Raw genomic sequence first — 27,287 nt, 5'->3', positions numbered from 1 at the left:
ATTGCCCTGACAAATTAAGTAGTTGCCTTTTTTGTACCAGGTGATGAGGGCAGAAGAAGAAACTTTGCACTTCCACATAATGATTTACCACTTCACACGACCATGGTTTCCATGCTGCGTATCGTTGTCAGGTGACATGCATGACAAATTTTCCAACTTCTATAGCCTGGCTCCAAGAGGGGAGGCAGGGTAGTTAGGGGGGGAGTAAGTGAGAGAGAGGGGGGGGGGTAAGTTGAGTCCTGGTGCAGCAACCTATTAGTGGGCTAGGGGGGGGGGGGGGTTGACTTAAAAAACCTCCCTTATAGAATCCGCTAAAAGAATCCAGGGTCCATTGAGGGAAACAGGTAATTAATTCGGTCATTCAGTAAGTGCTTACAAGAAAATAGAAATGCAAATTATTTTGTTTATTTACTTCCTTTCATACATTCCAGTGCCATTCACAATGCTAGTAATCCAAAAAAATTCACTTGAACCCAAATTAATGTTAAAGAATAGATACAACGGTAAGAAGGAATCATTTAACTCAATTATTTATGCATGTAATCTGGGCTGCCCTGTTACATTCATCATGTCTTTAAAACTTTAAGTGTTATAAATGAAGTTATGTTGTATGTTTATGGGTTTACCAATGGAAATGCTGCTGTTGCTGTAAACCAACAATTTTTTTCTCTCCAGAGAGTGTCAAGTACAGAAAGGGATTAATTAATTAATGTTGGTTTTTAAAGGGTGCATGGTATGTGCACAGATCCGTGTGCTCAAGTATTGGGTGAGAAGATGCGATTGAGCGAGAGAATGTAGTTTAGGTGGCCCAGCATAGTTCTCATGGATGTGCACAAAGGAGTCACGTTGTGTCCTGGTCGAGGGCACGGGGAACATCGCATAGTTAGGACATGCATGTAATCAATATTCCATTTGCAACAAGTGTAACACAAAGGTCGTTCTTAAAGTCCTTCGGGAAAAATAAAAAAAAACAAAATCAGTTTGGTTAGATTGAACTTTTCAATCCCTTTAGCTCGAGACAATATTCCCAGCATTTCTTACCCGTGTGTTGTCTTGATTTCTTCACTCAATTGGTGCTGAAGTGATGCATAATATTCTCCATTTATCATTTGTCAGTTTTGCAAATAATAATAATACATTTATTTGTACGGAGATTTGTTGCATATTCATACATACACAAATATAGGACCTGTCAGATATAAATTTCACAATTTTAGAAGAGATACAATATGTATATACACATACCAATACACTAGTATAATTACATATCAATTGTTTAAGCCGGAATTGACGCATAGCGACAATTCAAGGTATTCATTTACAGAATAGAACATATTATTTTTTAAAAGGTTAAACAGCTTTTTCTTGAAAACAGGTACATTTGTTTCATATTTGATTTCATGGGGAAGTTTATTGAATAACCTTAAGCCCATTGCTTTGGGCCCATGAGCAGTATTGTGTGTCCTGACAAATGGTTGGTGCAGGTCATTGCAGGTCCTTGTGTAGTGACTATGGTGATTGTGGTTGGACTTGTACTGGGAAATATTACCCTTTGCATGTAAGATGACATTAAATATATATATATATATATATATATATATATATATATATATATATATATATATATATATATATATAGATATATATATATATATATATATATATATATATATATATATATATATATATATATATATATATATATATATATATATATGCAAGGTACTGGTAATAAACCAAATCTTTTGAAGGGAGGTTTACATGGTGCATCACAAGGAGCATTGCTCATAATACGTATAATCCTCTTTTGGATTTTGAAGATTATGCCCACATGGGGAGAGGAACCCCAGAAGAGGATACTGAAAGTAACACGAGAATAAACTTCCCCATAGTAAATGGATAGAAGGACCTCTAAATTTACAGAATATCTAATATTTCTAATGAGGAAGCATAGGGAGCTTGACTTTCTACGTAATTTGAAAATGTGTTCCTCCCAAGACATGTTTCTATGCAGGGTTACTCCGAGGAATTGGGTACTGGAATTTTGAGGAATGCTCACACCTTCTACATATACTGAGATTGCAGTGGAAACTTTCTTTTTAATGGTAAAATAAATCAGGCTGGACTTATCCATACTAAAAAGAAAGACTTACTTTTCCACAGATTTTATTATACTGTACAAGTCTTTCTTTTTAGTGTGGATATTAAATACTTCCACGAAGTGAAGCCTAAAACAATAGAATATACAGGCTGGATTTATATTGGGTTTTAGAAAGTTATGAAGACACCATTCATTGAAAGTCTGTGCTACTTCAGCTGCTCTTTCCGTCAAACTGTCTACTGAGGAGGCTGACACAATGATATTTGTATCATCAGCATACAGTATTGGGTCTATCCCCTTACTGAACTTAAGCTTGTCTGGGAGATCATTGATATAAATTAAAAATAAAATAGGACCAAGTACAGAACCCTGGGGAACACCCAGTGTTACTTCTCTACCAGGGGAAACAAATTTGGAGCCATTTCTTGAGAGCTCAACATACTGATGCCGTTCACTTAGATAAGATTCAATCCATTTGTAAGGTGTGCCTCTTATACCATAGCATTTCAGTTTATACAGGAGTAACTGATGATTGACGAAGTCAAAAGCTTTAGTGAAATCAAAAAATAATCCTAAAGTTTCAGTTCTATTATCCAATCCTAAAAGAATTTGATTCACCATGTGATATGTGGCTATTGTAGTGGACTTTGTTTTTCTAAATCCATGTTGAGATGTGGATAATAGGTTATATGTTTCAAGATATGATACCAGACGTTGATAAAAAACTATTTCAAATATTTTCCCCAACTGGTTCAGCAGGGATATTGTTCTTTAAGAATTCATTGCCATTTTGCAACCTTTCCCTTTGTATATTGGCACGATTTTTGCTGATCTAAGAGGGCTTGGGCAAATTCCAGTTTTTAGGGATTCATTAGTTAAGATCAGCAGCTGATCCTTAATAGCATTAAACGACCTTTTTATGACTATCCCTGGGATGCCATCTAATCCAGGACCTGATTTGTTAAGGAATATATTGATTATGTTGGTCAGTTCCATGGCTGAACATGGGAATATATATAATGAATTACACGAGTTAGGAATATGAGAATAATTAGCTGAATTGACTGAAACTGTGGGATTTTGATTGGATAGGTATAAATCGTTCAGAATGGAAACCATTTTAGAGTAATCTGGTATAGCATTACCAGCGGAGTCCTGCATTTGAAGATCTTGTACATTATGTGGACCCTTGGATTCGTTAATAATTTTCCAAATCTCTCTAGATTTATTGTCTGCATTGGTCTATGGTTGTTGAAAGATTTTTTAGCACGTTGTAAGGTTTGGCGATAACTTTTCTTGAGTACTGAGTATTCTTGGCGATCTGCTGGATTTGATTTACTTTTGTAATACACTGCGGCATCTTTCATTTTCTTCGAAAGCTGGCGAATTTCATCAGAGACCCACTGACTGTTGTAGTTAACAGAAGAGCAGCTTTTGTTTTCTGTATGCTTCAGGACACGGGGAAAGCAGATTTCAAAGTAATGTAGATAGGTGGAATAGAAATATTCAAAGCTAAGGTCAAAGGACTTCAAGGAAAACAAATCGGACCAGTCATGGGAATTTAATAAGTCACAAAAGGCGATCATATTCTGATCAGAGAAATACCTTTTGTAGTATTTTTTACTTTATTTGGATGTAGACACAGCAATTGTAGAAAGGAGTGGGTAGTGATCTGATAGGTGGGCATTATTGGTTTTTGTTTGTACTAGTTCAAGGTCGATATTAGTTAGTACATTATCTAAAACTGTTTGGGAACTAGCACTCACTCTAGTAGGTTCACTGTTCGTAGCATTGATGTTGAATGACGTTAGTAAATTCATGAATTCCTTTTTAGCTTTAGAATCGGCCGTAAAATTTCAATTGAAGTCACCTGTAATTATTATGCAAGGTTCATGGATTGACCTATGGATTAATTCCAAGGGTTTCGTTAGTTTGGTCAGGAAAATGCAAAAGTCACTCTTAGGCGAACGATAAATAGACAGCATATAAAAAACAGTGGTATCCATTTTGAAGCAGGCAACACAGCACTCAAATGATTGTCCTTCAGTGAGAAATTCGTATGGGAAACCAATGGGAATACTGGGAAAACATTCAAACAGTAGAATTAAAACACCACCATTTTTGTGGACTGTCCGACAAAAGGCACTAGCGATGACATACCCAGGCACATGAAGAGAGTCAAGTTCACTCGCATTTAACCAATGTTCGTTGACACGGGTTGGTACTCGTTTACTAGAACCTCGAGGTCCAGTAATTTATTACGTATGCACCGAATGTTTATGTGCAAGAGCTTCAAATAACGGGTAATTCCTTCCGGTGTTGGTCGGAGGCGTGGCTTTAAAAAAGAAAAATTACCCACGAACACATTTTTGGGCCAAAAGGCAGCATTACTGAGGGTTTCGCGAAAATCTTATGGCGTGTGGATACACGAAACGATGTATAATTTCTGTGCTTTACCTTAAGTTTTTCGATCTCCAAGTCCGTTGAGGTATTAATCTCCGGGATTTCATCTTTAACATAGTTTCCCAACTGGGTAACTGTTGTATCGGAGGTGAAGTTCCACACATGGAGATGGGAAAGACGAGGGATCCCCGAAAGAGAGCATTCTTTCGTAGATGTTCCGATGATCGGCGATTTACGGCGCCTACGTTTGTGGCTCACAGCAACAAATCCATCGTCTCCCTCTGCTGAAAGTTCTTCTACACCACTTTTATCACATTTCTCGTCAGCAATACGAGGTAGCACTGTAGTGATTGAGGGAGTAACACAAACATTTTTCGAGATCGGCACCTGTTGCCTTATCAACTCACTGCTAAATTTAGTCCGATTGGAGGTCGATTTATCTGAAGCAAAATCTTTCTCTGGGTTGACTTTTACGGTTTTAGCAAATGATACACCCTTACATACGTTAGTAGCCTTTTTCGTTGCGAGAGAATCTTTTAAAATGATCATTTCCTGTGAAGGAGGAATCGCGGTGGAAATGATGAAACCTCCTAACAATGTTTATTGCGTTCAGCAAATGACAGCCTTGATTAGGCGATCGAACAGTAAATATTCGCCCGTGCGGTGGCGAAGCCAGAAACGAGTCGTTCACTAGGAAGCAGCGTCCTTTGGTTGACCACCATGGCCAGAGCCAGTCAGAGAGAGAGAGGCCGAGAGTGGCTCTGGCGGCGTGGTTGCGCCCTGGCGGCGGACCCTGGTGGCGAATGCCGGAACCCAAAACACTTGCCCGCGAAGGCGCATTCGTAATGGCACTCAGTGATAATTCAAGGGTCGAGCCGCCACATCCTGTTTCAGCCTGTCGATATCGGACGCCATGTTAGATAGTGGAAGCTTATTAGCACGACAGGAAAAGCATTTTCCAAAAAATATCTCCGCATTCAAATACGGCTTTCAAAAAGAGATCATTCAGATTAGTGTATTTGGAATGAAAAAAGCGTGAACATAATTCGCCATTAATTACTTTATCTGTAGAATTAAGGGAAATATTGCAGGAGCTACACTGGCTTGCTAAGTAAGTGGCCACCATCTTGAATCCCTAATGACAATGTATATAATTCTACGCTCATCCCAAAAAACCAAGGACACGTCACCTTGTGGCTGATTTCATTCTCGTCCCCTTTTTCAGAGCCGAATGGACTTTAAAAAACCCACTGCTTCGACTCTTCCTCTTTGTCAGGAGTATTTAATCACAGGATGAAGCCCATTATGTAGTGTATCCAGTTTCATATCAACCAGATATTTTTCACACCCAATTTCTCATACAGAATTGAGAACCCTATACCTTTTGATGTGCTTGTGCCCTCAACAGTTAGTGAACTCTGATTCATTGATCACTCAAAACCACATCCCAAACGATGTTCATCATTTGTGTATGTGCAGCCACGTTCAAACTCCTTTACCCTATTGTATACATTGGCAAACGCTGGAGCCGATAACCGATGAACTTCATCCAACTAAGCTTTAATCTCTTTCAGTGCTATGTAATGGAAATATTCAATCTCCCCATGAAACTCATTTTTTTCCATTTTTCTAAAACAAGTGTTTTGCAATGAAACCATGAGATGGATATAGCCGAAACTTTAACAGCAGTCTAATGAAAGAGATACGAGGCTTGCAAGTTACTGCTTCCTTTGACTAGAAGCAAACTTATTTCAAAATTATAAAAAAATATTTACCCTATTATTGAATGATATATTCATATATAGATATACGATCAGTTAGAGGACATGATCGCGTGTGTTCCTGCAGGGAAACATTTGATAGTGATGGGGGATTGGAATGCGACGGTAGGCGAAGGAAGAGATGGTGATGAGGTGGGCGACTACGGTTTGGGCACGAGGAATGACCGCGGGGAGAAAGCAGTTGAGTTCTGCAGGAGACAGGGGTTAGTCATCACCAACACTTGGTTTAGACACCACAAAAGACGCAGGTATACATGGAAAATGCCAGGTGACTCAGGAAGATATCAGCTAGATTATATCCTGGTTAGACACAGGTTTAGGAATAGTGTGATAAATTCCCACAGCTTTCCGGGAGCGGATGCGGACTCAGACCACAATTTAGTTGTTATGAAATGTAGCGTACGTTTCAAAAAGATAAGGCAGGGGCGGCGAGTTAGAAAATGGAATGTAGAAGCATTAAATGGGTTGAAAAGGAAGGAATACAAACAGGCGGTAGAGAAAATCATGGAGGATGGTAAAGGGCTTATTACTATCGAAGAAAAATGGGAAATGATCAAAAAAGGGTTGTCTAAAGCGGCAAAAGACATTATTGGAACCGTTTACGCTAAAAGGACTAGGAAACCATGGATCACGGATGAGATGATTACAAAGATGGATGAGCGGCGAAAATGGAAGAATATAAATACAGAATTAGGCAAAATGAAGTACAAAGAATTGAACAATAAATTGAGGCGGGCAACAAATAAAGCAAAGGAAGCATGGTGGAAGGCGCAGTGCGAGGATATGGAAAGTGTGCAGAGGAAGGGTGAAATCGGTGCGCTGTATAGCAAAGTTAAATCGTTATCGGGAAGTAAGAAAGGAAGAGCTATGCTAACAGTTAGAGATAAGGCGGGTAAGGTAATAGTTGACGCAGGAAAGATCCAAGAGAGATGGAAGGAGTATATAGAAGAACTGTATAGTAAAGAACTCAGACCAACACAGTTAGACATTGAAAAAGAAAATGACGTAGAGGAAGACAGCTTAGGTCCAGGCATACTAGACAATGAGATAGAAAGGGCATTAAGGGAGATGAAACTAAATAAGGCCGTGGGGGTTGATAACATTCCCTGGGAACTTTTAAAATGCTTAGGAAAATGTGGGAGGAAGAGGCTATATGGGCTGATCCGTAGCATTTATGAGGAGGGAATCTGGCCGGAAGACCTTGTGAGAGCAGTTTCAGTTCCGATTCCGAAAAAGGTAAAGGCCACGTCATGTGAGGACTATAGGACAATTAGTTTGATATCCCACGCAGCTAAAGTTGTTCTCAGGATCATAAACAAAAGGATAGAGAGTAGGGCAAATGATTACTTAGGAGATGATCAGTTTGGGTTTAGGAAGGGGAGAGGTACGCGTGATGCCATTGCAGTAATGAGATTATTAATCGAGAGGAATATAGAACACAACCAGGAGGTATTTGCCTGTTTCGTAGATTTCGAAAAGTGCATTGGGAAAAACGAATGAGTGTATTGCAGAAAATAGGAATAGATTGGAGGGAAAGGAGGCTAATCCGCAACCTGTACATGTCTCAGACTGCTCAGGTGCGGGTGGGAAACGGGGAGTCAGGATGGGCAGTGTTAGGAAGGGGTGTAAGGCAGGGTTGCCCATTATCACCGTTGCTGTTCAACCTGTATGCAGAGGAAATGATCAAAGAGGCATGGGAAGAACTGGAGGTAGGAATGAAAGTGGGCGGGGAATTTGTAAAATCAGGTAGGTTTGCTGATGACCAAGCTTTAGTTTGTCAGTCAGCCAAGGGGCTGCAAGCATTGCTGAGTGAATTGGAAATTCAGTGCGACAGGTATGGTATGAGAATCAATATTAATGAAACAAAGGTTATGCGATTTTCTAGAAAGAAAAAGGCCAAGCTTAACATTAAAATAGGAGGGCAAAAACTAGAGCAGGAAGAACAGTTTACGTATCTCGGTAGTGTTTTGGACCAACACGGTCAAAGTAGTAGGGACGTAAGGAGAAGAATTGCGCTAGGCAAAGAGGCTTTCACGAGGAGGGAGTTGATGGCGGGGACTTTGAGTAAGGATGTTAAGAAAAGACTCGTAAAAACTTTGATATGGAGCGTAGCTATGTACGGCGCGGAAACGTGGTCATTGAAGCAGGAGGATAGACGTAGATTGGAGGCTTTTGAAATGTGGGTGTGGAGAAGAATGGAGAAGGTGAAATGGACAGAGAAGAAAACAAATGAGGAAGTACTTGGTATGGTGGGCGAAGAGAGGGGTTTGTTGGGAGCAATCCTATGGAGGCAGGAAAAGTGGATGAAGGGGGTGTTGACCGGCAGTGGGATGTTGAAGACTGTGATAGAGGGTAGAATGTTGGGCAAAAGAGGAAAGGGAAGGAACAGGATAGGGATGTTGGACGGGATGAAGGGCGGAAGAAAGTACTCAGAGATGAAGAGGGACCTGGTGTAGAGTAGAATTTAGGTTTGTGTTTTGTTAGTAGTCACAAAATATTTGTTTGGTAGTTGTGTCCATCGAAAAACCTACCTTAACCGGTAGATTACCTTAAAAAAATATTCATATATACAACTGGAAGAGTCTTAACTTGTCAGCCCCAATAGTGGCGGGTTAACAACCTCACCTGCCAACCCACAGCTCATGGGTTCGATTCCCACCTAGGTTGTTTTTTCTCAACCTAGGGCTTGTGTGTTTGTAACGGTGTATTGTTGTTATAAGTCCGATGTAAAGGCCAAAGTGCTGTTTTTGGAGTAATGTAAAATAATCTCTCTACATACCTGCCCTTGGGAAGACTAAAGATTTGGGCATACTGATTTTATGATCCAAATATATTTGCCATGTGGAATTCCATTTTGGACTGACAACAGAAAGAGCAATTGTGCAGAATGGATTTTATTGACAGGTGACCATGGCTTTGATGCAGAGTGTCTTCATCATCAGGTGACTGCTCATCTGATGATGATGCTGAGCACTGAAACCATGGTCAAATGTCAAAAAATAACCACTCAACAAAACTGTTTTTTCTGTTATCAAGTTCAATAATTTACAGGTTAACACAAATTCAAATGTTGTGAGTTGTTAAATTGAAATTTTATGAATGTACAAAATAAGAGAGATGCGGGGAGGGAGGAGCCAGAAGTTTGGGGAGTACTTACTGCATTGATTCTTCACTTCACTTTTAGGCAGTTGTCTTCCATGGTGATTGAACTATCATAACTCGTAACTAAACTCCATGAGTCATATTACAAACTGCTTTCATTTATTTTTTAATGATATAGATAATATCAGTGGTGTAATGTGATGAAACTTCTCCTTACCGCCTCACGAGGACGTTTCCTGTGGATAATTTGAGACATTTCCTGTTTTCAGTTTCCTTGTTCATGGTGCCAGGCCTTCATTGTGCTCCAGCCTCTGTCTGCACATTGTTTGCCTCTGTGTGAGCAGATTGCCGTAGAAGACTGCCAAAGAAGACCTCTCTTTTGCTTTAACCCCTAATATTATTTTGCGATCTTTATTTTTTAGAAAGTCATTGTTTTCCATAATTTTTAAACTTGTGTGTGCGTGTGTGCGTGCATGTGTGCGTGTGTTCTTCTCTTGAAAAACAGGACTTCGATTCCATGAGCCAATGGATAAGAAGCGCTTTGTTTTTATTCAATATAGTTCCTCACCTTTTTTTAAACACTTGGATAGTAGTATTTAAATAGAATGCCAGCCTTTGTGCTCTAGAGATAAGGGGGTAAAAATGTCATTTTGTGTGAAATAATTCAAAAACTAACCGAAAATACATAAAAGGAAACCATTCACAGTGTTTACAATAAAAATGTTGCTTTTCATAAATTTATTTGTTCTTTGTTTGCCACTGCAAAACAGCAATTAAGTTAAAAATCAAAACTTCAAAGCCTTTTCATGTCCACGATCTTGAAATTACACGGGCTCATTCTGGAAATGCATTGGGGGGCTCTTTTATAATTTAGCCAGCCATATTCCACGTGACGTCACTCATGGCTCCCAATTGAGCATTTCCGTTTGCTGCCGTCCCTGAAGGTGCTTGCTTGTGTGCCAGATACAGGAACACAATCGAAGAAAGTGCACTGACGAGGAAAATGACGTCAAACCAGCGGTGGTAGAAATTGAACTGAAGCTCTCCCAGCACCTGCGTTATGATGATGCGATACTCGGCTGGCATGTTCATTCGCATCAGTAACACAGATGACACAAAATACATTCCCTGAAACGAAAGAAAAATATGGAAATACGATAACATACACGAGCACCACGAATGAAATCTCAGGGCTATCCACAGAGGAGGCAATAATAATCACAGTAGTTGTCAACATTACCCTAATCAATGATTTATGCACTTAATTCACGATGGCTTAAAGACCTCTTCAGTCATTTGTGTAAAATCACTTCAAAATGCCAAGTACATGGTATGAAAATAAAATTAAAAAATTCCAACTGTATTAATCAAAGCAATTCAAAATTTTTATCTTTAGCTGTTAGTCTGCATTCATTAAAATGCTGCATTTCCATTCATTTCTCTTCTATGGCTTCTTAATGGACTGCACATTATTTTGTGTGTTATACATGCATCATAACTTTTGAGTGACTGAATGGAGTACTTCAATGCAAGGCATATTGTACACATTAAGAACACCATGACCTACATTTATTTAAACTGCATTTCAATGCGTTGAAAAGTTGTGAAAATGCCATGGAGATCTACCAACTTGCTTCTCAAAACCAGGACTTCATCTGAAAAGCATTAGAATTAACTTACTATATTTCTGAGCTCATAAGATACAAGGTGTAGAGGTATGAAATGTGGATTTCAGACAACAGATGGTGATCCAGTGCAGTTTGTGGTATAAAGATATGCCATTTGTCGCGCCATCAACCAGTGTCCGAGTGATAAATTGAAAAAGTGTTGCCTATGTTCAATATGCTGAGATTTATACCAAACAAAGACAGAATTAATTTTTTGTTTTCATTCGGAGAAAATTGCTGCTGAATCATACCGGTTACTTTGACAGCTTATGGTGAACATGGCATTGTTGGACAAAGATGATACACAAAAACAACTCCCAGAGCAACTGAGCATTGGTCAACAAGCTGTTTCGAATTGCCTACAAAAGATGGGAAAGATTCAGAGGACCGACAGATGGAGAGATGCACCTCTCCACCTGTCTCGCAAAGACACATGCAAAATTTTGCTTGCATGAAACAAAAGAAAGTTGTTTTTGCATGGCATCGTTAGTATATGAATGGTCTCTTATGAGCTGTTAAAACCTGGTGTAAATGTTAATACTGATCGCTACCATCCACAATTGTTCAATTTGAACCGTTCGACGCTTGAAAAAAGACAAGAATACCAAAAGAGGCAACACAAGATAATATTTCTACATGACAATGCTCCATCATATATGGCAAAACCAGTTTGAGACACGTTGGAAGCACTCAGCTGGAAAATTGTACCCCATGCTGCTTACTCACAAGACTTAGTTCCTTCCCAATTACCACTTTGCATAGCTGAGCCATGCACTAGCCGAGCAGTGTTTTGGTTCGTACTATGTTCATACTACAATGTGAAAAAATAGCTCGATGAATGGTTCCCGGCAAAAGGAAAAGATTTTCACTACCCAGGTATCCACAAATTGTCCAAAAGATGGGAAAAATGTTTAACTAGCAATGGAGCATACTCTGAATAAAGCTCCCTTCATCATTCTTCCAATTAAAAAAATTCACATTTCATACTTGTACACCAGGCACACTGTTTTTACTCCAACACCTGCTCTAATCAGCCGGCACCTCATGAGCTGGGGGCATATGGTTGAAGCTGCTGCAACCTCGAGCTGATTCACCATAAAAATCTACATTACATAAATGTGCCATGGTCCACCAGAAAGGTGTGGTTGCAAGCACAAGGCGAAATGGGCAAGGGGGAGGAAGGGAAAAAACATTCACTAAAAAACTTAAATATTTACATACATGCCTAGTATTTCAACAGCACAAGTGTTAATTTTGCCCAATGAAATAGGTCTTTGGTGTATGAAAATTATGGTGAAAAGAAATGAATAAAAGTGAACCACAACCATTTACACGATAGACCTCCACCATACCAAGAGACATGTCATGATGAACTGGAAAGTAAGAAGGGGGAAATTCCATTGATTCTCATTCCAATGCAACTCGTGGTCATGGGTAGAAAATGTGAACCCCGCCGCTGGCAGCGAATGGCGTGTGAAGCGTCATCTCCCCACAAATAGAGAAGGGGGCAGCTTGAAAAGATCGCGAAAAAGGATATGGAATGTTATAACGTGCACTGCATTCATTACGTGATCATCCCATGGGGTCATGAAGGAAGGGATTTGCCAACATAACACACAAGATTAGTGAAAATGTATGCCTCTGAGTAAAACTATTTATTCCCTAGATGGTGTGATTTTTGTCATCTCCGACCCTACAGAGACTATCCCATATTGTCCCAGTGTGTGAAAGAGGAGTCATTGAGTCTGCTATTTCTCAAATTTTATATTCATGATCAAAGCGACCAATATATTTTAGATTGCAAATAATTGATCAGACCTCGGCCCTGGAACACATATGTCATTAATAGCACTGTTTTGAGTCAGCAGTAAGCAACATAGTTTTAATAAATCATCAATTCACACAGTGCAGTGCATTAAGCATCACCTCACATGCGATGCTGCGGTGAACTTAATACGTGTTGGTCCAATAGAGATGTTGCCCCTCTGCTCATACAAACACACATTGTATCTCTCCCGATAAAATTGCAGTCTGCATTTATTAGACCTAAATTACGATGAGGGTGTCGTAAAGGCATAGAAAATGGTTGCTTCCAATATACTTATTAGAAGCAATATCTTCTAATTGGCCGTTGGCGGTGGGGTAACATCCTCGTCTGCTAATCCAAGGGTCGTGGGTTCGATTCCCATCTGGGTGGGTTTACCTCCACCTAGGGCTCGGGTGTTTGTAATCGTCTCCATTGTTTTCACAGTTGATAGTCCGATGATGTAAAGGCCAAAAAAGTGCTGCTTTCAGGCTAAATCAAAGGAATTTTTGGGAATATCAAAATAATAGCGGAAACTAAGCATTGCATAAAAAGTTTGGATGATAAATAACCCCATGGCATCTAAAGAGAGAAGATTTTCATATAGCATTGCATTTAAACTTGAATTTGTGAACTACGCTTCAGAACGCAGACATGAGGCAACTTAAAGGCATTTTGGCCCAGTGATGTCGAATTTCTAGTACTCTACAATGACTAAACACTGACATGTGCGTGTGTGACTGCTTTTCTATGTAAAAATTCAATTTTATTCATATCAAGTGTTAACGTAAAAATACTTTGATCATTTTCTGTCTGACCCAAGAATTTTTCGTAAATTTTAACCTGAAAAAAATCAGTGTGCATCGAATGGGCACGGCAATATAGTAAGTAGTTTTCATTTCTCTATTGACTTTCCAAGCTAAACTTATACAAATCCTTCATGTATCCTTTTCAATCTATGAATTATAACCCATAATATTAGATAACAACATGTTACTCACCATAATTTGAGCCAATATGAGAACAATAATGTTGGAAGATTTGCTGCTGGATATGGCATAGAAGAACTGGAATAGAGGCAAATAGAGAGGTTACACAGGGTTAAAAGTCTTGTGCGGGAAGTGGAGGGTACTGGTATCACACACACGAGGTATACTCCACAAATATCCACTCGCCTCACCTTCGTCAAAGTGAGGAGAAGCCCTCGAATGGAAGTGACCACAATGCAACCAACCAGGAAGAAGGAAATGTGCTGTGACCAGAATGTCACGTCCAACCACGTGATGCCCAACCAATGTACGGCAATCTCCATGCCCCTGGTGACCGGGTCCTTTTTACCAACACGGTCAAAAACAATGTTTATGGTTGACTGGGGAAAACAAAAGATGATAAAAAGTAATTAGTCAAAAGTAGAGAGTAAGTAAGATGTAAGGAGAGAATATTGGAAAGGCCAACCCCTTGTTTCAATATGAACATTCATTCCCACCAAAATACAGGGTTCGTTCCAAAAGTAATGCAATTGAATTTCCTGCACCACTCCTATTGCCCAATCTCCCCTATAGTCCTGACATCGCCCCAGCAGACTTCTTTTTGCTCCCTCGGATTAAGGCAGCCCTGAAAGGAACCCATTTTTTATCCATAGTTGAGATCCGATCAGCTGTGACGTAGACCTTACGAGAGGTCACCGAAGACGCCTTCTAGGGCATGTATCGGTCATGGTAGAGTCGCTGGAAAAAATGTTTAGAGGCCCGAGGACAGTCCTTTGAAGAATTTCAAGTGTTTGTGCAAATCTGTTCAAGCATATATTAATCTAAAAATATAATTGCAATACTTTTGGAACGCACCATGTATACATCCAAATTTCCAACTGCTTGCGTATCCATTCCTACAAATAACACCCTCACCTCTTGTTTCTCCCCACCCACCACCTCATTTCTTATCCATTTCATCCAATATACTTTTCCCATTCTTTTCCTGCTTACCTTAAGTCTCCAATCCACACTCATCCACTTGCCTCTATGACCTGAGTTTCCAAGCCCGAAAAACTATGCTCCACATCAAAGATGATTAACTAAATCATCGAAGGATCCCAGTCAAAAACACCCTCTTCCTTTTGTGATTGACTCTTCACCTAATGCAATTCTGCTCCTTAATCCCCAGCCATTTTGACCACAACCTTTCAACATGGATACAGTTGTTCCACTCGCCATATGCCATCTAATTTTAATGCTGAACTCAGCCTCTCAATTTTTCATGAACCCGCTAATGCCCATTTTTGATCAAACATGCCATGGGGCTTCGTTAAATTTTCATGCCACAAAAATTTATTTTTAGGCAGATGTGTGTATTTTGGTCATGAAGGTACCTCAAATATGTGAAAACTTGGTCACCATTTTGTCCCATTTCCATTCTTTTCTAAACTAGTTTTTCCGCTGTTCACCTTGGCAACTTAAGGTCACAACCTGCCTCTGTCAATTGTTTGGCTTTGTGTTTTGGTTAGTGCCATGTGCGAAGTTCTGAACCTCATCCCTGGTATTCGGAATGCATCCATCCCTGCAAACCCCTCCATTGAGACTGTTAGGGTGGGTCTTGTGAGTCAGTCCTGGTGGCAGGATTAATTTCCACACACACCTACCCATCAGTGAGCTTGGCCCTATTGGTGCTGCACTTTAAGGAGGCCCTCCCGCCCCCTATCAACAACCTTGGAGGGATATCTCCAACTCTATAGCGTGCTTCACACTTGTATAAACAGCCACATGAACGTGCATAGCCCCGTGGGCAGCAACGTTAAATTCACATCCATCACCACACTATGTTCGATCCTTTTTTTTATTTCTACATTTGGGATTTCAAACGCTTCACACTGCTTTACTTCAGATGGGTTAGGAGTTATCAGGGCAGTCATGACACCAAAATAATAAGTTGGGGCATAAATTATCCCAAACCTTCAAAACATTTCAATGTCAAAGCCAAAATTTTGACAGCAGTCTTGAGGAACTTTAATTTATAGCTCCAATTTCCAACATTAGTGAAGTTGGAGTAACCTTGCCCGCTAACCAACAGGCGGATGGTTCAAATCCCATCCAGGGCTTAGGCATTTAGACACTTGCTTCTGGTCCAATGCCAAAATTGGCTGTATTTAGGTTATTAAATTATTAATTTTGATCCCTTGAGTTAATTGATGGGAAATGCAATTTATGCCTTGCATTCAGATTCACAATGCACAATGAATATATTCCTAGTCATGCCTAACAGTAAAGCCATACAGCAAAGGAGATAGCAATGGGTTTCGTACCTTGTTGAAGGAACGTTTTCAGGACTGGGCTTGTACAGGGGGAACTGTAAACGACATCTGGAACAGTTTCAAAGACATTGTCAACGAAGGGCTGGAAAAATTCGTTCCAAAAATGACTCTCAAAAGTAACACCGACCCCGAGTACTATAACTGCGCAATAAAAAAACTAAAGAGAAAGGCTAGGAGGAGTCACTCTATGATCAAGTATGGGAACCCATATCTGTGCAAATATAAATCGATAGTAAAAGAACTGAATAGGGAAAAGAGGGTAGCAAAAGAAGAATACTTAGTGAACATTCTCACTAAAAACGATACAAATAAATTTTACAAATACTTAAGAAGACGAAAAAACAGCCAGGTGAAGGTAGGCGTGATCCAAACCCAAGGGGGCGACATTATAACAGATGATGAAGGGAAAGCAAATGAGCTCAACAAGTGGTATGGAAGTGTGTTTAGCAAGGATTTCAGTGGAAACCTCCCCCCACGTGTTTTTCATGTTTGTGAAGGGGAGAACGTATTATGTCCGGGTGAACTAGTCATCACACCTTCAAAGAGTAATATTGTTATTCCTAAGTATATGAAGATCTGTGACCGCGAAGTTATGGACAAAGTAAAAAAGCTTAAAGTCAACAAATCGATTGGCCCTGACAACATCTCTGGAGACGCACTCAAATTAGGGTCAGAGGCAATGATACCGTATCTGCGCACCATTTTTAACATTACGTTAAATAATCATCAAATCCCCGATGATTGGAGGAAGGCTTATGTAATACCAATTTTTAAGGGTGGGACCAATAGCAATGTAGAGAACTATCGCCCGATTAGCCTAACGTCTGTAACCTGTAAACTAATGGAGAAGAAGGTCGCAAAATATCTACGTGACTTCTGGGAGGATAAGGACTGGCTATTTAAATACCAACATGGCTTTCGCAAAGGGTACTCATGCGAAACCCAACTACTTGGACTCTGCCAGGAAATATCAGACTGCTTAGACAAAGGTAAAGAAATAGATGCAGTTATACTCGACTTCTCAAAAGCCTTCGACAGGGTTCCCCATGACAGATTGTTAGATAAAATTGGAAAACTAAATATTGATAAAAGAGTACTACTATGGACGAAGGCCTTCCTACAAGATAGAACCCAGCAGGTTCGTGTTGGGCACAAAATCTCAGAAGAAACCCGCGTCACATCCGGAGTACCTCAGGGTAGCGTGCTTGGTCCTCCTCTGTTTCTTTGTTACGTGAATGACCTTGCGGAATGTGTCAATTCCAAAATACGATTGTTCGCTGATGACTGTATACTCTATAGGGAAATCAGCAGCAGCAGTGATCGCGACGTTCTGCAGGGTGACATAGATAATGTGGCTAATTGGATCAAAATCAACAAAATGGAGATAAACATTGCAAAAACTATCCACGTCTCATTCTCCAAAAGGAAGGCAGGTGAGGGAAGGGTATATAAAATAATGGGAGAAACGATTGTAACAAAAGATAATTGTAAATATCTAGGGGTACACCTAAGTAAAGACTTAGGGTGGGGACTTCACACAGATTATGTGGTAGGCAAGGCCTTTAAATCGCTCCACTGGGTCATGCGGAGCCTCAAAGGAAGCACTAAATCAACTAAAGAATTGGCCTACAAAACAATTGTAAGGCCTATTGTCGAATATGCGACCACAGTATGGGATCCCTTTGAAATAGGGCATGTGAAAAAATTAGAAGCAGTGCAAAGGAAGGCTGCCAGGTACGTTTTAGGGCGACATAGGCAGACCGACAGTGTAAGTGACATGCTAGGCTCACTAGGATGGGGGTCACTAAAGAACAGACGGAAGCTGAATAGACTGTGTGCCATTTTTAAAATATTGAAAGCTGACGGAGGCTGGAAAGAACTGAACGAGAGTGTAAATAAGCCATGTTATCTCGGCAGGAATGATCACCCGCTTAAAATCAAATCCATGCCCCAAAGGACAAACACCGCCAAGTTTTCGTTCCTAAATATGGGAATCAAAGAGTGGAACCAGCTGCCTGATGAACTCTTTAAGCCCTTACCCAAAAGCATTAAATCATTTAGGCGTGAATGCAAAAGGTATACATGATGGGATTGTTAAATGACACTATTTAATGGCGACTATTTAATGACACTGTGATATGTTTTAAGAATGACTACTGTTTGTTATATCATGTCATTGCCACCCGGCTTATCGCCTAACAGCAATGTATCCCAAATAAATAAATAAATAACAAAATGAAGCTTACGACATAGTATTATAATACTCAATATTTAATAATCATAATTTAAACCATTTTAACTATATCCTGAAAAACAATTTGCAAAAACTTGTTAAATGTCCCACAGGATATAAAAGCAAAACACATTTATTTTTATAACAATACCAAATCCCTCCCCATGGACTACACCTTTGATTTGGTGAAAGGGATTGTATGTTATCACGATCCCTAGAACTGTGATTGTGTGAAAAATGATGATGTGGAGAAATAATAATGTGATTCATTTGGTATTCATGCAGTGCAATGTCAGATTCAAGAGGACAAAAGATGGAAAAGGAACTGGATTGTAAAATTTTTAACCAAAACAAATATGATGGCATACAAGGTGGAAGTAATAAGTACTGGCAAGGGCAGGGAGATGGGGAGGCAAAAGAAGGATAGGAAAATATAAAAAAAATGTTTATGGACGAGGAGACGCACATGTGAGAATTATTGAACCACAAGTTTGATTTCGCCAGCAGCTAAAGTGGTTCTTAGAATCGTCAACAAGAAGATTGAGAGTGGGGGGAAAATGATTATTACTTGGGGGATGATCAGTTTGGGTTTAGGAGGGGGATTGGCACACACAATGCCATTGCAGTAATGAGATCACTGATTGAAAGGAATGCAGAATAGAATCGGGGTGTGTTCCATAAGAGTGATAGGTGAGCTATGCACTACCAGCACATGTCTTTGACTGCCCAGTTTTGCAGAGCATATGAAGAATTGGGGGCATTCTTAGGAAGAGGAGTAAGGAAGGGATGCCCTCTTATCACCCATACTTTTCACTGCTTAAGTGGAGCCAGTTATAAACAGGCATGAGAAGAATGGAAGAAGATATGAACGTTGGAAGGGAATTCATAAAGTCAGGTTTGTTCAGATCAAGGATTCATTTGCAAGTCAGCTAAGGGTTTGCAAACATTGCCGAATACATTATCAAATCAGTGCGATAAAGACAGGATGAGAATCAATAAAAATAAATTAAAGTTGCGAAGTTTTCCAGAAAAAGAAAGGCTAAGTTTAACATTAAAATAGGAGGGCAAAAACTAGAACAGGTGGTACATTTAACCTAACTCAGAAGTGTTTTGGACAGAAATGGTCAAAGTGTGGGGACGTAAAGAGAAGAATTGTGTTTGGCAAAGAAGCTTTCACAAGGAGGAGGGAGTTGATGACAGGGATGTTGAGTAAATATGTTAAGAAAAGGCTCGTTAAAACTATGATATGAAGCGTCGTTATGTATGGTGCAGAAACATGGTCAATGAATCTGGATTTTAGGCATAGATTGGAGGCTTTTGAAATGTTGATTAGGTTAAGTTGACTGAAAGGAAAACAAATGAGGAGGAGAGATTGTTCATTGGACACTCCAAAAAAGGCCCGTAAGATGGATGCAGAGTGTTTTGATGGGTAATGAGATGCTGAAGTTTGTGGTTGGATGAACATATGTAGGATTGAAGAATAGGGCTTGTTGCTTGTTATAAGGAGATGCAATGAAATTTATCATTGTTCAGTCTTTCTCCATCCAAGACGTACCATAAATGGTAGAATACCAAATATTGATAGTTATCCAACTTATCCACCTCATTTCTACCATAACAATTGATTGACCCAAGTAGTCGTCGAAAGTCGTCCTCAAGTAGTTGTCGAAACCATCCCATGCCTAACTGTGACCTCTGCCTTAATCTCAGGAGATCATAAATGTGTGCACTTACAATGAAGATTTTCCACAGGCAGTAAAGGGAGAAGAAGTAGCCAAGAAAGTTGAAGTATTTGCCCTTCCAGGTTGCAGACCACTCAATCCTCTCCATTCCATTGTGCATGTCATGTGCTTCAAGAAACAATTGCCTGCTGAGTTCCTCCAGGCCCGCCACCTCCAACTTCAACTGCCCAACATCCATAAATCAATGTCAAGGACAAAATGTTGGTTCAAATTACTGAGAATCACCTTCACAACCTAAGGGACTGATTAGGAATACAAAATGAAGTTTCAAAGGGGCTTCATTTACTTCCCAAGAGCTAGACTCCTTTTGCAGCAGCATGAGGGGAATTTTCATTCAATCCTACAAAAATGAAAATGAGTTTTCGCAATATATTAAGGTGGCTCAATTTAATTTTGTGTCACAATACCATGGCATAGTTTTTCTTAGGGCAGTGATTTTTTCACTGCCACTATTCAGTGATAGCAGACTGATTTAGCCCATCAAAGGATACTCTCTTCGTTGGACTTGGACGTGACTGATCGCAGGAGTCCCCAGATGAGACCCTGGGGAGAGTTTGTTTGGTGCTCCACGGGTGAAGTTGATCCAGGAGAACCAATTCCTCTCCTCCATGCCACTGTTTCGCCCCGTCTCCGGCTTTTGGCTAATGCGATACGTTTCTTCTTTGCCACAATCATATCAAGGGTTAACATTAGCCTTCTTTCAGTGGCGTGCACATCGGATGCCGTCACGGGTCTACAAAAAAGAAGTTGCAGCTGGATAATGATTACATTCCTTTGGGAGATTCTTCAGTCTCATTATTATTAGGTAATCTACCCATCAAGGCAGGTTTTGGATAAACACAACTACCAAATAAATATTTTGCTTCCCCTATCAATATATAACCCACCTTACTCTACATCAAGTACTTCTACTTCTACTACAAATTTGGCCGTTCGGCGGGATTTTATATATATATATATATACACACACACACACACGAGGGTCATCCGGAAAAGTGTACCCGTTCGTGAAATAAAAAGACAAAAGTAAATATTAACAAACATAAAAAATTTTATTTGAAAGAGGATACTTTAAACTACTTCTCAACATAATCTCCAAGCAAATTAAGGCATTTGTCATAACGTGTGACAAGTTTCTGTATTCCTGCTGCATAGTCCTTCGCCGCCAGCTCATTGAGATACGCGAGGGACCCATCTTGCACAAATTTTTGCATAATGCAGATGGTGTTTAACAATTTCATGAACAATTGTTCGAGAAACATTGGGAAAATGCTCACAGATGTCATCAATTGTGACGCGCCGATCGTTCCTCACGAATTCGTCAACTGAGCTCACCAGTTGGTCTGTAATGACAGACGGTCTCCCCGAATGCTCATCGTCGTGTGTGTTCCCCCTCCCCATGTTGAAGTTGCGACACCACCGCCGAACAGACGACTCGTCCATTACATTGTCTCCATACACCTCCTTTAATTGGCGATGAATATCACATGGGCGAACGTTTCTTGCATTGAGGAATTTAATCACTGCCCTCACTTCACAACTGGCGGCGTTCTCAATTTTTTTAAACATTGTAAACAATCACAGAAACAACACAGGCAATGCTAGCGTCACGCAACTTGGCTCAGAGAAGGCAGACAAGCCACTGAAGCTATCTGACCTCGTCCAGCAGCTACTCGCGTCGTCAGCACTTCATGCGGCACGAACGGGTACTACTTTCCGGATGACCCTCGTGTGTGTGTGTGTGTGTATATATATATATATATATATATATATATATATATATATATATATATATATATATATATATATATATATATATATATATATATATATATATATATATATATATATATATATATATATATATATATATAGTACACAGTAACACATAATATAGAAACACAAAAAGAGAACACTCACACGTATTTTCTTGATATTTCGACGGAAACAATCCGTCTTCCTCTGAAGATATAGAAGTAATGACTGAGTCATTACTTCTATATCTTCAGAGGAAGACGGATTGTTTCCGTCGAAATATCAAGAAAATACGTGTGAGTGTTCTCTTTTTGTGTTTCTATATTATGTGTTACTGTGTATTGTACTATTCGGCACTTCCGTGTTAAGTCTATGAAAGCATATATATATATATATATAAAATCCTGCCGAACGGCGAATAAATACTCATATATACAGAAACAGATATAAGGAAAAGGGATAGGAACACACATAAAGGACGAACACAATAAAGGTGGGGAAGGCGGAATCGAATGGATCACAAGAGTAAAAATATTTCCTTGACCGGAACACCGGATCCTTGCACTTGCCAGGCGGATGCTCTTAACCACTTGAGCTATCCAGGAAACGTAATTTACCCTGAGATACGTGGGTCTAATATGTCGCCAAACGCCCCGATTCTTTAGCCAAGAGATGGCATCAGGGGGCTGTTTCACCCACCAAAGGAAGTTAAGAGCATCCGCCCAGCAAGTGGAAAGATCCGGTGTTCGAGTCTCGGTCCAGGAAATATTTTTACTCTTGTGATCCGTTCGATTCCGCCTTCCCCACCTTTATTGTGTTTGTCCTTTATGTGTGTTCCTATCCCTTTTCCTTATATCTGTTTCTGTACATATGAGTATATATATATATATATAATGTGTGTGTGTATATTTTTTGTGTGCGTGTGTGTACATATATATATATATATATATATATATATATATGTGTGTGTGTGTGTGTGTGTGTGTATGTATATATATATATATATATATATATATGTGTGTGTGTGTGTGTGTGTATGTATATATATATATATATATATATATATATATATATATATATATATATATATATATATATATATATATATATATATATATATATATGTGTGTGTGTGTGTGTGTGTATGTATATATATATATATATATATATATATATATATATATATATATATATATATATATACACACACAAACACATAATGTGTGTGTCTGTGTATAAATACTTTATTCATTTTGAAAAATTGTGCAACCATATTAAATGCTATCAATATAAATATTATTTAATTTCTAAACATAAGTTCTTAAATGTGATGAAGATTGTCACAGAAGAATCCATCCAATGAGTCAAGTGGGTGAGCAAGTAACCAGGTATATACCCTATTCTTGGAACTCTGGATACAGTCTAATTTCAACTGAGTTGGCAGATAGTCATACAGTCGTATGTTCATGTTATGAAATGTTTTGTAAGTTGATGACAATCTAGAATAAGTAGTATTTAGATTTAATTTACCTCTTGTGGAGTAGTTATGGATGTTAGATCTTAATTGGTAAGTTTATAGATTAACTTTCACATGAATCATAGCCTTAAAGATATATAAACTGAGGGCAGTCATCATTCCACACCTAATAAAAAAAGGCTTGCAGGAATCACGTGGTGGTATATTAGCAAGAGAGCGAATAGCTCTCTTTCGTAGCAGCAACATTTGTTTGACATGTGGGGAATGACCCCATAGCTCAACACATTCAAATGTGAATTCAATTCAAATGACATTGAAATAAGACATGGTAAAGTGTTAAACGATACTCTTTGGAAATGAGAAAGTTGAGCTTTCTTAACATATAAACAGCTTCACTCATTTTATTACTGGTCTGAATTATGTGAGTCTCCCAATTAAGTTATGTATCAATATAAATTGCTAGTATTTTAGCAGTTATAATATCAGATATTTTTGATTTAAGACTGCGCACAATATGCTGAGTTTTGTTAGCATTTAAATGTAAATAATTAATATGAAACCATTCCTTAGTCTGTCTTTGGGTAGCGCTACATCATACCTTTGCATCTTCTAGATGTTCACATTTTTGCACAAAAGTAATGTCATCAGCATATAAAACAGATGTAGGTTTCATATTACAGGGCAAATAATGATGATGAAAAGTACTGGGCCAAGCACAGAGCCCTGTGGTACACCACATTTTACTTTAAGAGGTGCAGATCGACAGCCATCAAGTTCAACCAATTGGTGGCGATCATCCAAATATGACTTCATTAGTTTCGGTGAAACTACCTTAACACCATAATATTCTAGCTTTATTATTAATATTGAATGATTAACACAGTCGAAAGCCTTATTAAGATCACATAGTGTCGCAGAGACTGATTCCTTCTCTTCAAATGTATTAATGATATAATTAACTATGGACTCTACTGCCAAAATTGCAGATTTCCCAGATCAAAAGCCATACTTGTGATTTGGAAAAGAGATTATTTGACTCAAAAAATTACATATTTGATCTTTCATAATAGCTTCAAAAATGTTACCAAAAACGGGGACTATGGAAATGGGATGGTAGCTAGCTAAATCATCTTTATCGCATTTACAGGTACTGTTTTTTACCGTACCGCCAGACAGGTACTGTTTTTTAAAATATTTTAGAGCTGTTGGAAAATCTCCCGTCTCAAAACATAAGTTGACTCTCATCTAATGGTTCCGCAATGAACACAATAATGTCCTCTATTAGGGAATTAGACAGACCATGAATATCCTTATTGTTGGATTTTGAAAATTTTTTAACAGTCGATCTAATATCAAATGGAAACAAAATTCCATTTAAAATTGAAATTATTTGGAGGAAGATTTTGCAGCATGTTGTTAAAATTGGCAACATCAACATTTCGAGAGAACACATTGGCATCAACAGCTTTTTAGAAAAAATTATTTGCAGCATCTGGGATAAAAGGAAGAGTATCTTTTCCATTACCATGACCAACTTCTTGGTTGATTACTTGCCATGCTGTCTTTCATTTATTTTTTGCATCCAATATAAAATCCTATGAAGATTTATTTTTTGCACGCGTAACTGAATTATACTAATCTCTCTTGTATTTTAAGGAAGCCTCTTGGTCATGCAGGCTTCCACTGGTTTTGTCAGTGTGGTGGTAACTAAGTTAATCTTTTCTAAGAGCTAATAATTCCCCAGTATGCCAAAGATAATTTGTAGTGGGCACAGAGTTAAGTATTTTTTTAAGAAGGCATTGTTAAAAAAAATATTTCTATAGAATACATATATATTATATATTCACAAAACGTATGTGAAAGTCTCATGGGTGTGAATAATAATGTATATCAAGTTAGCACTAGTGAACGAAAACAGAGAACAGAAGGACCTCCTTCATTCTCTTCCTTGAGAGGTGAGGAGGAGAGGAGAGAGAGGAGAACGGTGGTTCGCGACCACCGTAAATTTGAAAACGTGCGAGTTTCTGTTCTTTCAAGCATGTGTCTGAGTTTTTATTCACTAGGGCTAACACACACACCCACATAAATATATATAATACATTTAGTTTTCTAGCATGTACAGTATACACACACATGGGCTTGCATTATTTTAATATCTACCGAAAGTCATATGGCTCCCTATGAAGTGACATTATCTTTAAGGCAGATATAATTGGTGAAATTACTAGGCATGATAATTTGGCCCTTTTAAATTAGTTCAATAGTTTTTGGTCTGAAATGAGGATGTACGGCCATCATACTTCCATTAAAAGAAATAATATCTCTCGATAAGTAATTATAACCTTCTGCTACGCCTACTTAATGCCGCTATATTATTGAAATCTTAATTATGTATTCCAAAGAACACTTAACTAATACACTAAACACTCTACGAATACATGTGACATTGTATGTACGGTATTTCGTCATAACATCTAGTTCCTTTAAAAGCCCCAAAATTTCAGAGTTTAAGAGGACGCCTCGGTAGCTTAAGTGGCTAAAGCACTCGACCGGATATTGAGGGATCTGGGTTCGGGTCCCAGTCAAGGCGAATGATTTTTACGCTCTGAAATTGTTGCATTAATTATGTATGTTTTCCTAAAACCTCAACATTAAATTATATGAAAAGGACGTTCGCAATGATTCGCGAATGAGGGAGACATTACCTCATAAAGTATGCCATGGAGGTGTAGGGGTAATTTACGGCACCGAATCCGGAGAGAAGTGCCATGACTGTGACTCCAATAACTCCAATGCGACTAACCCCTTGCTCAATTGAGAAAAGCCCTGGGCCAGAGCTGTTGTACAACCTCCATCCTTCCCATGGCCAGAACCACCACAACCAACCCCAAGTGGAGGGCTGCGGTAATTCTTTCTTTGAACTAAGGATAGGAAAAGGGTCTCCGATTCGCCAAAAGGAATACAAATACACCAGCCATGTCAGCAGCGTTAACGGCCTTACCAGACTTGCCCTCACTGTGGAGATAAGTAAATGATTGAGGCAAAATGAAATTTACTAAACAATGCCAATAAACAATATGCAAGGGGTAGTATCTTTAGGTCATTACATAAAACAGAGGAGAGATGCATGCAAGAGACTAAGCAGCGAGAGGAAAAGTGGATCCTACTTACCGAACCTTAAATTATTGACTATAAAGTAGCCAATATAAAATGGAATCAAAACAATAACTAAAAACAACATGGAATAGAGACCAACGTTCCAATGAAAGTATCTAGAACTGAGAAAATAGATAATTTATTTAAAACAGTTAACCACCTAAAATAATAGATAAAATGCAATCAAAACTTAGATCTAAAGAAATACCTACCTTGAATTTAAAATTCCAAGTATTTCAAATATGATTAGTTCAAACATTGTACATGACAAGGAGAAGGTACATGAAAATATTAGTTGCACCACATTATGATGAACTTCATAATCTCTAAATAATTTCTTGACAAAGAATACCCATCCTCCAACGAAAAAGATCACCTACAATATAAAAAATATTCAAATTGTTTACGGAAGCATCAACATCAAGCAGATGAAGAGATAGTTCCTGAGTTAAGTCCAATATAATTCATTGATTTGGGTTATCTCGTTTCTCTTCGTGTTATATGCCCGAACAAAACCACAAGTTTATTTCAAACCAGCGTATATTTTCCAATAATATTATATTCACCTGAGAAATCAGCATAATAAATGTATCTTCTATGAAACCCATTGTCACGATATTGTTTCCCTATACCTCTCCGTTTGTTCTGTCTTAGTTATAGCGGGTAAACGACGACGCGCATTCCAGTCGTCGAAAAAGTTATTTCTACTTGCAGCTGACTGATGTCTCTGCGGTAGTCAACGAATAACACGGCACGGAGGTG

The 27,287-nt window shown here is 38.8% G+C and overlaps 2 protein-coding genes across 5 annotated transcripts in view; one reads left to right on the top strand and one right to left on the bottom strand.

The window, feature by feature from the left end:
• Nucleotides 1-10,097, top strand: part of Ehbp1 (Eps15 homology domain containing protein-binding protein 1) — a 77,877-nt gene extending 67,780 nt beyond the window's left edge. For 2 of the 4 annotated variants that reach the window (XM_071594135.1, XM_071594132.1), the window contains one exon: nucleotides 9,657-10,096. The gene's annotated coding sequence lies outside the window, so the exon portion shown is untranslated. Of the gene's footprint in view, nucleotides 1-9,656 lie in introns of all 4 variants that reach the window. The other 2 variants (XM_071594133.1, XM_071594134.1) reach the window with 2 other exon arrangements.
• A 13-nt stretch (nucleotides 10,098-10,110) lies between these two features.
• Nucleotides 10,111-27,222, bottom strand: GPHR (golgi pH regulator). The gene is made up of 9 exons (XM_071594138.1): nucleotides 27,092-27,222; nucleotides 26,738-26,901; nucleotides 26,541-26,647; nucleotides 26,075-26,384; nucleotides 20,629-20,870; nucleotides 20,130-20,311; nucleotides 14,039-14,227; nucleotides 13,860-13,925; nucleotides 10,111-10,515 (listed from the first exon to the last, which is right to left on the bottom strand). Exons 1-9 carry the CDS (start codon nucleotides 27,131-27,133, stop codon nucleotides 10,258-10,260), a joined length of 1,560 nt encoding a protein of 519 aa, XP_071450239.1. The 5' UTR covers nucleotides 27,134-27,222; the 3' UTR covers nucleotides 10,111-10,257.
• Between the last annotated feature and the right edge of the window lie 65 nt (nucleotides 27,223-27,287).

This window comes from Hetaerina americana, unplaced genomic scaffold (assembly GCF_022747635.1).
Source record: "Hetaerina americana unplaced genomic scaffold, ioHetAmer1.1.p SCAF_6, whole genome shotgun sequence".
Lineage (NCBI taxonomy): Eukaryota > Metazoa > Arthropoda > Insecta > Odonata > Calopterygidae > Hetaerina > Hetaerina americana.
This window is presented reverse-complemented; position numbering and strand designations above follow the sequence as displayed.